The 14,386-nt window shown below is 26.2% G+C and overlaps 1 protein-coding gene across 2 annotated transcripts in view; it reads right to left on the bottom strand.

Annotated features, from left to right (window-relative positions):
• Nucleotides 1-12,995, bottom strand: part of LOC136075036 (NACHT, LRR and PYD domains-containing protein 4B-like) — a 75,893-nt gene extending 62,898 nt beyond the window's left edge. For both annotated transcript variants that reach the window (XM_065787258.1, XM_065787257.1), the window contains exon 1: nucleotides 12,689-12,995. In XM_065787258.1, coding sequence (XP_065643330.1) covers nucleotides 12,689-12,935 — 247 coding nt within the window. In that variant the 5' untranslated portion in view covers nucleotides 12,936-12,995. The remainder of the gene's footprint in view (nucleotides 1-12,688) is intronic.
• Nucleotides 12,996-14,386: the final 1,391 nt, after the last annotated feature.

Raw genomic sequence — 14,386 nt, forward strand, 5'->3', positions numbered from 1 at the left:
ATTTTTCTAATTACTTAAATCTCATTATATAAGTTTTTCTAATATATCTTAACTATATATAAATATATTATTATCTAGAAGATAATAATATATAAATATATTATTATCTTGTTTCTCTTTTATTTTTCTTTCATATAAGTAAAATATAAATTTATTATTTTAAGGAAAATTAAATCTTATTATATAAATTTTTCTAATATATCTTAACTAATATATTTTTATCTTGCATATCTATTTTTCTTTCATTCAAGTAAAATATAAATTTATTATTTTAAGGAAAATTTTGAAAAAAACTCCGTATCTCAATAAAATACCTCAATAAGAAATTATGTTTCTTTGTTATTGTATTTTTATTACCACTATTCTACTAACCAGTAAACTAGTCTAACAATAATTACAAACTATTTGGACCTCTGGTAATGTGCTAGTTCACCCATGAGTCACTTTATATAAAAATATGTTTTGTTAGAAGCATCAGACATGGTGCTCATCCACTTGTAATTGTAATAACCACTTGAACAATTACTGGAACTATTTAATGAAAATAAAAGAATTTGACAACAATGATATTATAATGGTAAAACAAAATGAAAGAATGAAAGCAAATCTTAAGAATTTAATAGAATTTTATTTATTAAGGAATTTCAAAATATATATACATTGAGTGTAATTTTAATGATGTTAAACAAAAAACTTTTTTTAAAGTAACATTAATTATAGTCTCACTTTTCAAGTTTTTTGGCTTTATTTTCAACTAAGTTCAACAACTTAAGGCTCCAGAGTCTACGACTCTACTACAGTCAAAAAAACTAATCTAACTTTTTTTTCAACTTTTATTTTCAACTAAATCCAACTCTTTAAGGCTCCAGAGTCTATGACTCTACTACAGTCAAAGAAAGTTTTTTTTCAACTTTTATTTTATTCACAATTCAGCTTTAAACTCAAAAGCACAAACATTGTTTAAAAAGATCGTCAGATGAAGACTTATAGTAGGCAGGTGGATTTAAACTGCAAACCTATATTTTGTGAGCTGAGTGTACTCCCATTAGTCTACTAGCTAGTAAGCTAAAATCAAAAACTACTTTTTTACTTACTGTACACATTGTTTATTCATAATTTTTAAAACTATTACACACATGAGTAATTAAAGGTTTACTTTTAAAATGTGTTTTTTAGTGTTGTTTAGTTTCATGTATTGCTCTTCAATATTTGACTTTATGGTGTATTTCTTATCTTATATGATATGACATAATTCAGATCAAATCTTGGACTGTAAAAATGTTCAAGTTTTTTTTAATGAGTGAAGCTGGAAAACATTTAAACTAAATCCTCTTTCCACCTGCACTTTTATGCACATGAAAATTACATAAGGTCTGCTTCCATTAAAATTCTAATAAATTAATTCAAGACACTCTCATGCCCAATAATTTTGCTGTCTTATAATGTTTAAAAATTAAAATATTCATTGTATATATTGTTTACTCATTATTGCTGTAAGATTTTAGATTTTGCATTTATAATTTCTAATAAAAAATTTTTGTTTTCTTTTACGCTGCCTTTGCATGTAAAACGATGAGTTCTATCACCATGTTACTTCATCTTGTATAACTGAATGTAATGGTAAATTTATCACTTGCTAAATTTTATGTAACATTCCATAAATGAAGGTATAAATGTTTGACAATCGTGACAATCAAGCCTTAGCAATAAAATCATTCACATTCTTTGATGTTTCAAAAAGCATGTCAGACTGATATGCATTTTTGACATTGTCAGTTGTATATATTTGGAAAGTATGGATCACACATTCATCTAAAAATAAAAATAAAAATTAGTTATTAAGGTGCTTCAAGTAGACCTATAGCAGTTGCACAAGAGAAAAAAAAAAACAAAGGGTCAAGTGAAACTTGACTTGAAACTTAAAAGAAGAAAGAAAAGATACATTCATGTCTGTGTCCAAAAATTAAAGAAGAAACCACAATTTTCACAACAATAAAATATATTAGCCTAAAAACCAAATAAAAATCACATAAATAATCTCAGTCTTCCTTAAGGTAGCATTAGTAGGAAGTTTGATATTATTAAGAAGTTTAATTTTAGAAAGTAGTTTGATATTAGTGTTTGATAAGAACGGAGACTTTTTCCAATATGAGCAACAAACATGGTATTATGTTTATCAATAAAAAAAAGTTTGCGATCTAACAAAAAAGGAGAGAAAAGATGAAGTTTATAGAGCAAGATAACAACTAGCAAACAACTTAAAAGATTGCAAATTATATGAATCAAAAAAGCAAGATGAAGAAAGTGAATTTCAAAGAATTGATGTTTGACGAAAAAAACTGAAAAAATAAGAGTTTTTTGAGCAATTGTCACAGTAAAAGAATGTGAATTAATTGAATGACGATTAACACAAGAATGAATTTTAGTAGATAACTTAAGAAATACTAGCTTTTTAGAGCGGTGTCTGCTATAGTATTTTTAGAAAAGAGAAAGAGAAGCAACACAAGACGATGCGATAATGGTTGGAGGCTGGCTGCAAGAGCGGGTCAAACTACGTTTACCATGCGTTTTTGCACCTTGTCTAAAAGAGAAAGGACACCATTGGAAGATCCACCCCAGATATGGCTACAGTAATCCATACAAGGACGGATTTGAGATTTTTGAACTCACAATTTTTGAAAATAGAGATAACAGGTGCTGCTTTCCTTCCTGCTGGAAAACAATATTCAAATAAGCACTTGTTAAATAGTTTTGAAGGTATAGGCAACAGCTCCAAAGAACACTTCCGCAAGACTACAACAGGTATATTGTAAAAGTCTAAGCAGGAAATTGCTTTCGATACAGAAGCTGGAGTAATACAAATGTCAAGCAATGGATCAAATTGTTAATCGCCAATATCAAGTAGAACGCAACTAGTGAAATCAAGAAATGATATTGATGAAACGTTCATAGCAATCAATTCAGCTTTGTCTTTTGGTGAGGTGATAAATACTGAACCATACAAGAGAGGTCGAATAACAGATTTGCCCTTATTATTAATACTGTTAAAGATACTCTAGAAGTCACGAGAGTCTAATTTTTGAATAAAAATTCAAGAACTCGTAACCAGGGAATAGCGGGCTTTGGCATTAGACGAAACCTTTTTATAATGGTTTTTAGCAATAGTAAACAGACATCTGTTTTCTGGAAACTGTAATAGGAAATTGCAACAGAACAATGTGAGGAAAATGTAGAAGAGTAAGGCTTGACATAGAATTATCAGAAAGAAATAAAATATTCCATGCCAGCTTGAATCCAAAAAGTTATGTAAGAAGAACATTTATAAGATTTCTACCCAAGTGCAATCACAAAGAAAATCAAGGAGAGAGTCCCAGTCAGCTTTACAGTTGTTTAAAAAAGTATGATGATAAGGGGATTCTTATGATGAAGAAGAATGAGATAATAGCACCTAAGGGTGAATGTGGAGACATTGAGAACTGACTAGGATCGGAAGCAAGACATCGGTCGAGTAGAGAAGGTAAATGATACAGGTTAATTAGAAAACAGGTTGAAAAGTTGACCATTTGAGTTAAAGAATAGGAAAGGCAAAAGTTGTGAGCCTTAACGCCTGTAGAGTCATTGACACTAGAGCCAAGCCATTCAGTGTAATGACCATTAAAGTCACCAACAACACCTATAAAAATGATGGATAAAAAGAGAGGGCTTATTATTGGTTAATTTGATCAGAAATAACAACAGAAAAAACGAAAAAACTTGATTAATTTGATCAGAAATAACAACAAAAAAAACGAAAAAAAAAAGAATGTTGCAAAACGATAGCATATAAAAGAATATTTAGTAAATTCGAACCTTGTTTTAAATGGATGAATTTTTACGAATATAAATATATATATATATATTTATGTAAATTATGTTAGTGTATTTTACAAATAGAGTGCTCAATGTTCTTAAAGAACAGAGCAATAATTAATTAGTAAAAAACACTTATCTAACTTTTATCTTCTAAAGATAAAAGTTATATATATATTTATATATATATATATATATATATATATATATATATATATATATATATATTAGGGTGTCCCAAAAACATATACATTTGAACACCCTAATATATACATGTATATATTAGGGTGTTCAAATATATACATGTATATATTAGGGTGTATATGTATATATATATATATATATATATATGTATATATATATATATATATATATATACATATATATATATATATATATATATACATATATATATATATATATATATGTATATATATATATATATATATATATATATATACATATATATATATATATATATATATATATATATATATATATATATATATACATATATATATTAGGGTGTCCCCAAAACATACCTATTTTATTCTTCAGGATACCTCTTAATTGTGGTTATAACCCTCTCTCAACTCTATAACTCCGAATGACAAACCTTGACGAACAAGGTCGCTGCACTGAGAAACAAGTTGAGCGCGGTACTACCAGGGATGTACCCTTTTTAGAGCTCCTGGATACCAAAAACTATGAAAAAGTAATTTTTTTGTGACTTTTAAATCCGGAGTCCTTTTCCAGATTTAAAAGTCACAAAAAATTTACTTCTCTACCTTTTTAATGTTATTTACCTCCTCTGGAGTTATATATGGAGATTATATGGAGAATTATATGGGTTTATAGAGAATTATATAGAGAGATATATGGAATTATATAGAGAGATATATGGAGATTATATGGAGATTATATGGAGAATAACATTAAAAAACAAATGTAAAAAACGTAAACAAATAAAAAAGGCTAGAGAAAGTTAAACAACTTCGTCTGATCTTTTAATTTACTTGTTAATTTTTAAACTTTTAAAAATGTTTAATAATAATGCATAACTAAAACATCTAAATATAAACATTCTGGTAAAATAAAATATTAGGAATATGTTTAGTAAATATTATATAGTGAATATTATGAATTAAAGTAATTTTTATAATTTTTATTGGTAGTTATTAGGATTGAAGTTAAACAAAAGTTTATTTTGAGTTAAAGTTATATTTGACACAAACTTTTTAATTATAACTGATTAAAGTTATTACTTATAAAAACCTTTCTTTTTTTTACTGAAATTTTTTATAAAATTTATTTTAGTTAAAATTTATTAAAGAAATCCTTACTAAAAATTAAATTAAGCTTTAAAAATCTTTAGCAAAATAAAAAAAAAAGATAAATAACATCAAAGTATCAATGATTATAATCATAAGATTAATAAGAGGTTATCATATGGTTCATAGGAGGTTATCATAAAGTTAATAGGACGTTATCAAGAGATTCACAGGAGATTATCATAAGGATCATAGGAGGTTATCACAAGGTTCATACGAGGTTATCATAAGGTTCATATAAGGTTATCATAAGGTTCATAGAAAGTTAACATAAGTTTCATATGAGATTATCATAAGGTTCAAAAGAGGTTATCATAAAGTCCATAGGAGGTTTTCATAAGGATCTTAAGAGGTTATCATAAGGTTTATAATAGATTATCATATGGTTCATAGGAGGTTATCATATTGTTTATAGGAGGTTATCATAAGTTTCATAGGAGGTTATCATAAGTTTCATAGGAGGTTATCATAAATTATCAAAGGTATCATAAAAGTTCCCTGACATCAAAAACATAAAATTACAATCAAAGGCAGAATGTGAGATTTCTATATCTTCAAAAACTTATTTTGGTCAAGTCACAATAATTATAATGAAAATCATCATCATTATTGTTACTATAATAAAATACCTTAGTTAATAAAACCAAAAAAGAAAGTTCAGAATAGAAGTTCAAGAAAGAAAGAAAAACAAGAAGTTCAAGAAAGCAGTATACAAATGACTGCAAATTTTATGAGTTGGAAAAACATCAAAGCAAGTGAAAATACCAAATGATGTATAAGGAAAAAAATCAATATTTGAAGAAAAATACTAAATAAACAAAAGTTTTAGAATATGAAGGAACTGTCAAAGCTAAAGGAATGGGGAGTATAAACAATTATGATTGATAGCAGTATTAATAGAGGTGAAAAAGAAATGCCAACAAAGAGACAGGATTAGGCTTAGTAACTAGAGAACCAACGAAAATATGACAACATTATTCCATATGAACAATTTGACAACCATATTCCATATGAATAATATGACAACATTATTCCATTTGAACAAGAGAGGAATTAAAGACTTATAGAGAAGAGAATTGAATCAGTAATCAAAGGAAATGGCATCCATGATCAATAGAGTCAAATAAGCAGGTGATAACTTTGCAATATATTGTATATATGATTTCTTTGAAAGATCAGTAGTGAATGATAGTTCAATAATTTGAAAACCTTTCCGGATAAACTATTTGAAGCAAAATTAATGAGGAGATTGGAACCTAATGCACAATATAACTTTTCTATATAATTAGATATTTTATGTTTGTTAACTAAGGATTTTAAGACTTTGCTAATAATGGTAGGAAGACTAATAAATAGAAACATTGCTATGGATAACTTTTGCAAATGTTTTGGAGCATGTTAGGTAGATTTAACAACTAAGTACTATCTGTACTAACTTAACTGGTTGTTTTTTCTTATTATTCTTTTAATGTTGTTCCCTTCGCCAAGGCCAAGAGGACTACTATAATAGAAGAGGATACTATAGTGTAGTTACAATCCTCTCTCAACTCATAACTCCGAAAAACAAATCTTGACAAATAAGGCTGCTACCCTAAGAAACAAATTGAGCATGGTACTATCAGGGAAAAGGGGTGATGAAACTAAAAACTGCTCGCAGTTTATAGAAAAATTTACTGTGATATACTTTAACCATTTATTGAATCACCCAAAATCTTACCTTAAAATAGAAATAAGTGCTTTATGTTTAATGAAAATCTCCATGCAAGAGAGCAAATGATTATACCTTTATTTGAAAATTAAATTTAGCTCGACCTACTTTATAGATGACCCTTAATAAATATTTTTATGAATGACAAAAAATTGCTTAATTAAAATTAAAAAAAAACTAATTGCGGAAATTTTAAATTTAATCTTGCAGAAACCTTGATACATTTAACACAAATAAAATCATAAGAAAGTAAATGTAAAAGTTAAATATTCTATTATTTTAAATTGAAACAAATTAAAGTTTTAGACAAATGGATAACAAGCTTTATGCAACTCTTTTATTTTAGAAAATCTTGACGCAGTTACAATTAAAGAGTAAAAAGTTACGATTAAAAAAAGTTTACATATCCTCCTGGCAAGAAAGTCTGCAAATATTGTAAACAAAAGATTGCCAGACAAGAATATCCCAGAAAAAAAAGAAAATGAAAAAAAGAAAAGAAATTAATTAAGGTAAACAAAATGATGAGCACTTTATATGTTTAAATATGTTAAAAAACAGAAAGAGTAAAAAAAGATCTTCAAAATTTTAATCTCTAGAACTTCATTCAAAATCATTAAAACATATAGTTAAGTATTAACTTAAGTGATGTCGAACTAATCTTGGGAAAAAAGTTTTTGTAAGCATTGCAAAGAAAATTCATAAACAAAAAACTCCTTTTGTATAATTTATAGGAACTATATGTATTATACAAGAAAAACAATCCATAAATACAAAAAAGCTACTCAAAATTGCTACATTTAGACCAAAGTGGTGAATTTTGCAAGGTTCCTCAAGGCTCAATCCTTGGCCCTATACTCTTTTTAATTTACATTAACGATCTTTCAGATATTCTCACATCTAAGGTAGCATTGTTCGCTGATGATTTTACCATTTATTTATATCATGATAAGAAGCCAACACTTTCCGATTGTTTGGAGTTGGTATTTGAGCTTGAAAAGTATTTCACTTCTGCTACAGCATGGGTGAACTCATGTGTACCCATGTAAAATTCACCAGCCAGTCAGTGGCTGGTGAACTTTAATTCAGATAAAATCAACCATTATCGCATTAATTTAGATCCAATTTTTTTTTAACATCATTACATCCAACAAGGCTGCCAACAACCACTTTTAGAATTGGAAGTTACTGGAAGAGAAAATACAAAGTTTATAAAGAAAGATAAAGATAATGATGAGAAAGAAAACAGACAATTTAATAGTTTGCAAATTATATGAATCAGGAAAACAAGAAAAAGGAAGTGAAATCCAAAGAACTGATGTTTGCGGGAAAAAAAAAAGAAAAAAAAAAATTTTTGGAGCACTTAGGAATAGACACAGTAAAAGGATGAGATATTATTGAGTAACAAGTAACACAAGAATGATTTTTAGTAAATGGCACAAGAGATGTTAGCTTTTTAGAACAGCGCCCATTAAAGTATTTAAAGAAAAGAGAAAGAGAAGCAATAATACAACAATGTGACAATGGTTAAAAGTTGTGCAGGCGGTGAGATCTGTTGCAACGACACGCCCCCGACGAGTGGCGTGTCGTTGCAACAGATTGCCAAAACGTCATTGGTGATCGCAGTGCATTCCTAAGGAGGGAGATCACCATTATCCACTACTTAATTCTGATTGATTACCATGGCACCAACGTTTTTTTACCTCTTACACCCACGTATTATAGCGCTTTGTGAGCTTTATATTATGAATTTGTTACATTAACGACATTTATATACTTTTATCTCACACAGGTGATTATCAGTTTTCAGTTTGTTATCTAGAGTTTAGACCATATATAGTAGCACATTTACTAGCCTATTTTTTCTTTTTATATTGCTTGTACTTATATTTTTTTATCATTTTACTTTATATTTTATTATCTACTTCTTTTATTGTTTTTGTATGGTGCGATAATTTTAGCCATGGTTGTCTTTAATGAACCAGCGGATCGATATTGACTTGTTTACTCATAGACCATTGTTTTATCATTTGTTTCGTATGACTAGAGCGTGAGTTATTGTTCACCTAATCCCTGAGTCCTAAAATTTTCTTCCTCCTACAAAATAGTCTTTACATTCATTTATGATTCTCACCCAATGACATCATCTACAATCTACTTCTATTTTCTCCCAGATCTACGTGACTGGACGGCTCCGTTGGTTACTTTTTGAGACCATTGTGTCGCATAAACAAACAATGGTTGAAAGTTGGCTGCAAATGCAGGTCCAACTATGTTAATAATGCGTTTTTGTACCTTGCCTAAACGAGAAAGGGAATCATTGGAAGATCTGCTCCAGATATAACAATAGTATTCCATACAAGGACGGAATTGATTTGAGATTGAATTGCATCTTTTTCCATTTTTGTTTAAAAAAATTTTTGACTTTTTGAAAATTTTGTTTATTTATGAATCAATCATTCAAAATATATTGATTAAATATACTTATAACTATTTTGAATAGAAAGCCGTTATGAGAAGTAACAGCAGTACTAGTCTCACTTTTAAATATGAGAAATATTTTCTTTTTCTTTCTAGTTATATTCATTTCCCCAAACCTCCACAACAGTCAATGAAGTATTCATTATTTAAAAAAAATACAAACAAGTCAGCAAAGAAAGGTTTATTTTTAAAATCATTGTTATTTAGTTTCATATAATGCTCTTCAATATTTGATTTTATAGTGTTAAGTTATAAATTGAGCAATTCAACCATTGGTAGTAAGTTAAAAGATAGGACAAACTACATTATTGACTTTTAAAAAAAGTTATTTTATTTTAGGTTGCCTTCGCATGTAAAAAGTTAGGTTACCTAGCATGGAAAATGCTTAGATCCAATATAATACTACATCTTGTACAATTGAATGTAATGATAAACTCAGCTGTTGCTTAATTTTATGAAGCATGTTCATTGAAAACAAAGAATCAATAAAATGCTTTACAACTGCGCTAGCCTTTGCTAAAAGATCATTTACACATCTTTACTGTTTGAAAATCAAGTTAATTGTTCAAATCTGAAGACTTAAGATAACACATACACCTAAAATATAATTATATATTTTAGTTTTAGGTGATCCAAGATCATTCAGACTTCTTTGCTTGTTAGATGCTTCAAGAAGACCTAACATTCTTATCACAGAGCACTGCTGAAAGCTTTTAACCAGGAAGTTCACACCTACTTCCTAATCAATGGCGCTTAACAGGCCAGAACCTGTATCCATAAGTACCAAAAGATTTCAAGATTCAACAACTGCACTACAGCTGCATTAAAAATATATATACATGTATTTATATATAATTAATTATAAAAATATATATAAGAATATATATATATACATATATACATATATATATACATATATATATATATACATATTTATATATAAATATTTATAAATATAAATATATATATGTATATAAATATATATATATATATATATATGTATATATATATATATATGTATAGATATATATATATACATATATATATATATATATATATATATATATATATATATATATATATATATATATATGTATATATATATATATATATATATGTATATATATATGTATATATATATATATATATGTATATATATATATATATAGTATATATATATATATGTATATATATATATATATATACATATATATATATATACATATATATATATATATATATATATATATATATATATATATATATATATATATATATATATATATATATATATATATATATATATATATATATATATATATATATATATATATATATATGTATATATATATAGAAGAAAGACTCTAGTACTAGCCTGTGTGCTTTTCTTTTTTTTTAATGCTAACTACTGCTAGTTACTTATTATTCAAAAATGATTTATTAAATTGTTATAAAAAAAGAAAGTCAATTCAAATTGCCATTAAACTGTTTTGATAAACATGGTATTAAAAACTTTAATATATATTTTTTATAATGGATTTTTATAACATCCACACCTTACAACCCTAAGTCTCAGATGTTACTGATTTTTATACCACTCAAAGATTTTAATAAGTTATGAACATTTCCAAAATTTTGTTATCTAATTCCAAACGGTTTCAAAAATATGAATATTCAAACTTTGTCTTGGAACAACATAAATCCACCATTTTGAAAAATGGTTTTGGTCTTTATTTTTGTTTTATGGGCAACGGAAAGCTAAAAATGTGTTAACTCACATATTTTGAGGTAAGGAACCCAGTAAAACAGTTAAAATATTTTAAAAAAACTCAACTCTAATTTTCAATTTTATTGCAAGTTTTCTGAGGCGTATTTAATTACAAAAATGAAGCTCAATTTTTTTTTAGATGTCGTCCTGAATAAATTTAGTTCATAATTCCGTTTTATAAGTAACAAATTTAAATATATTTGAATTTTTTTTTTGAGGTAGATTGTTTATACATGTTATGATATTCTTATTTATAATATCGTGTATCTTACATTTATAAACTTAAATTTATAAATTTATTTAATTTATAAACTGTAAATTTATAACCCCAAACTAAATTAAATAATAAATGCTTCATCATATAAAATATGTTGCGACACATATAATAAAAAAAGTGATAAAATAATAAAATTGAGAATATGATAGCAAACAAATTTATTAAATATTAATGTGTTTTACCAGTAATTGTCTCAAATAATAGTTGGCCACTGATCAATAATAAAACAACTGTTTATTACTTATTAAAATTAATTTAGAAAGTCAAAACTTGTTTAGTATAGTAAATAAAATTTTGAAATTTACTCATTAAAATTTATATAATAATTTGACAATGTCTTTTATTTATGTTTTAGAAAAGACCAAAATCCATTTCATTGTGATTTATCTAACTAAGTTATTCAAGATAACTTTTAAAAAAAATTTATTCTATACATATGCATTTTTGTAATTCAACTTATCCCAGGTAAAATTTTATTAAATTGCTAAAATTTAAGATCAGATTTTATAAAATAAACAAGAAAACAAAGTCAGCAACAACTAAAGGAACATTTTGATATGGTCAAAGCTACTCCAGTGTCATTACTTTCAAGTTACTCTTAGGTGCTTAATACAATGTGGGGTGGGAATAAAAGGACGAGAGCTTTAATCCAGATGTAATAAATGCTATTTTCATTTTTATTCAGGTCTTGATTCTTCAATCAGTGCTCTTGAAGCTAACTTCAGTTCAGTTTTTATGATTTCGATAACTTTAATTCTTATTTCAGTTCTTAATATTGCAAGTATTTGATTTCTATCAATTTTTTCAATAATTTTCGAAATTAACTTATTAAGAATCATTGTAGAAGTTTCAAGACAACAATATTAAAACAATTTCTAAATATAATATGTATATATATATATATATATATATATATATATATATACAATCCTCGGAATTAGGAAATTTGAGGTCGGCAATAATTTGCCGACCTCAATCTTTTAGAGGTCGGCACCAGGTGGGCAAAAATTATTTGATACAAAGGTCTGACCATAAAACATAAAAATGAGGTCGGCAATTTTTTGCCGACCTCATTTTTATGTTTATATATATATATATATATATATATATATATATATATATATATATATATATATATATATATATATATATATATATATATATATATATATATAAATATATATATATATTAGGAAGAATGAATAAACAAGATAGATTTTAAAAGTATATAAAAGCATGCAATTCATAAATTGCATGCTTTTATATGTTATACCTACCTAAGAAATAAATAACTAAGTCATTCCTTCCGATTTTCTTAAGCACCTCTACAAAAGAACTGCAATAATCGATCCCTAAAAGCATACGTTGTTCTAAAGTTTGAATTAGTTTAATGGCAGTTGTAATCCTTTCAAGATCAGCATTGCCAATCTGTTTTGAATAATAAAATTTAATTGCTTCAACATCTTTATCCGACAAATTAACTCCAATTTTCAGCAAGATATCTTTGTATTTTTTGTCATCCATGACTTTACTATATTTCAGGATATTTCATATTTAAACACTTTGACAATGTATAATAATGCTAAAAAAATTATTATTTCAGTATAAATATACAACTTATTGAATTTATTATTAAAATAATAAAATTATATATATATATATATATATATATATATATATATATATATATATATATATATATATATATATATATATATATATACATATATATATATATATATATATATATATATATATATATATATATATATATATATATATATATGTATATATATATATATATATATATATATATATATGTATATATATATATATATATATAAATATATATATATATATATATATATATATATATATATATATATATATCTATATTTATATATATATATGTATATATATATATATATTCATATATATAAGTAAGTTTAATTTTGCTGCGAACATATATTAAGCAAGAGTGCTTGATGAATGATATCAGAGCTATATAAATTTTTGACATGATTTTTTGACGAGATTAAATAAAAATAACTACATGATTTTTACTAATAAAAGATGCGTTTAGCAATTATCAGGTCAAAAATACATTGTTTTTTTTGTTAAAAAATGTATTCAATAAACATCGTGGCGTTTAAAAACAATTATAAAACTATAACTCTTTGCGAGCGTGGTTTGGTTTTTTAATCTTTGGGCTCGTGGTTATCAAGCAAGGACTTGTTTTCGTGACGGCACTTAGATATAATTTCTGGTTTTTTATTTAATAATTTTTGCGTACTTTGTATGATATTATGCAAAGTTTTTCATGAAGGCAAAGCAAGCATTTTTTTGTTACAGTAGGCGGGGACTTGTTTACATATTGCAAGCATTTCTGTTGTTGCTGTAGACTTGTTTAATTATTAGCAAGCATTTTTTTTTTGCTGTCGGCGGGGACTTGTTCAATTATTGACCAAGTTAATTTTGGTGTTATTTTTAAGTTTTCTTTTATCTGCCATATATACTTTGAAAAGGTGGTTGAATTTTTCATCTTTTTATTTGTGAATGAGTGTTTGTGGGTAGCCCATCTTTTCTTCCATTCACCTTCTGCTAGGCCAATATTTACTTTTTCTTTCTGTTAGGGAAGGGATACTATACATTTATAAATAACATCAGGGCTCTACATTTTCCTATTATAGGGCAGTTTTCTTTCTTTACGCAATTGCAGGGTGGGTATGCTTTTGGTCTTTCTGAACTAATTTTCTTGTTGTAGCTTTTTATTATATTTTCGATAATTTTGGTGCAGCTGTAACTCAATTTGATGGTTTTTCGATTGAATAGTTTACTTAGGGGGTGGGATGTTGGAAAGTGTTTGTCGATTAAGTTTAGGAAGATATGTACATCATAGGTAAAAACGCTTTTACTACACGGGGGTGATACTTTAAATTAAAATTAGTGAAGCCATTTTTTCTTAATTCATCTTC

This window comes from Hydra vulgaris, chromosome 01, assembly GCF_038396675.1.
Source record: "Hydra vulgaris chromosome 01, alternate assembly HydraT2T_AEP".
NCBI lineage: Eukaryota > Metazoa > Cnidaria > Hydrozoa > Anthoathecata > Hydridae > Hydra > Hydra vulgaris.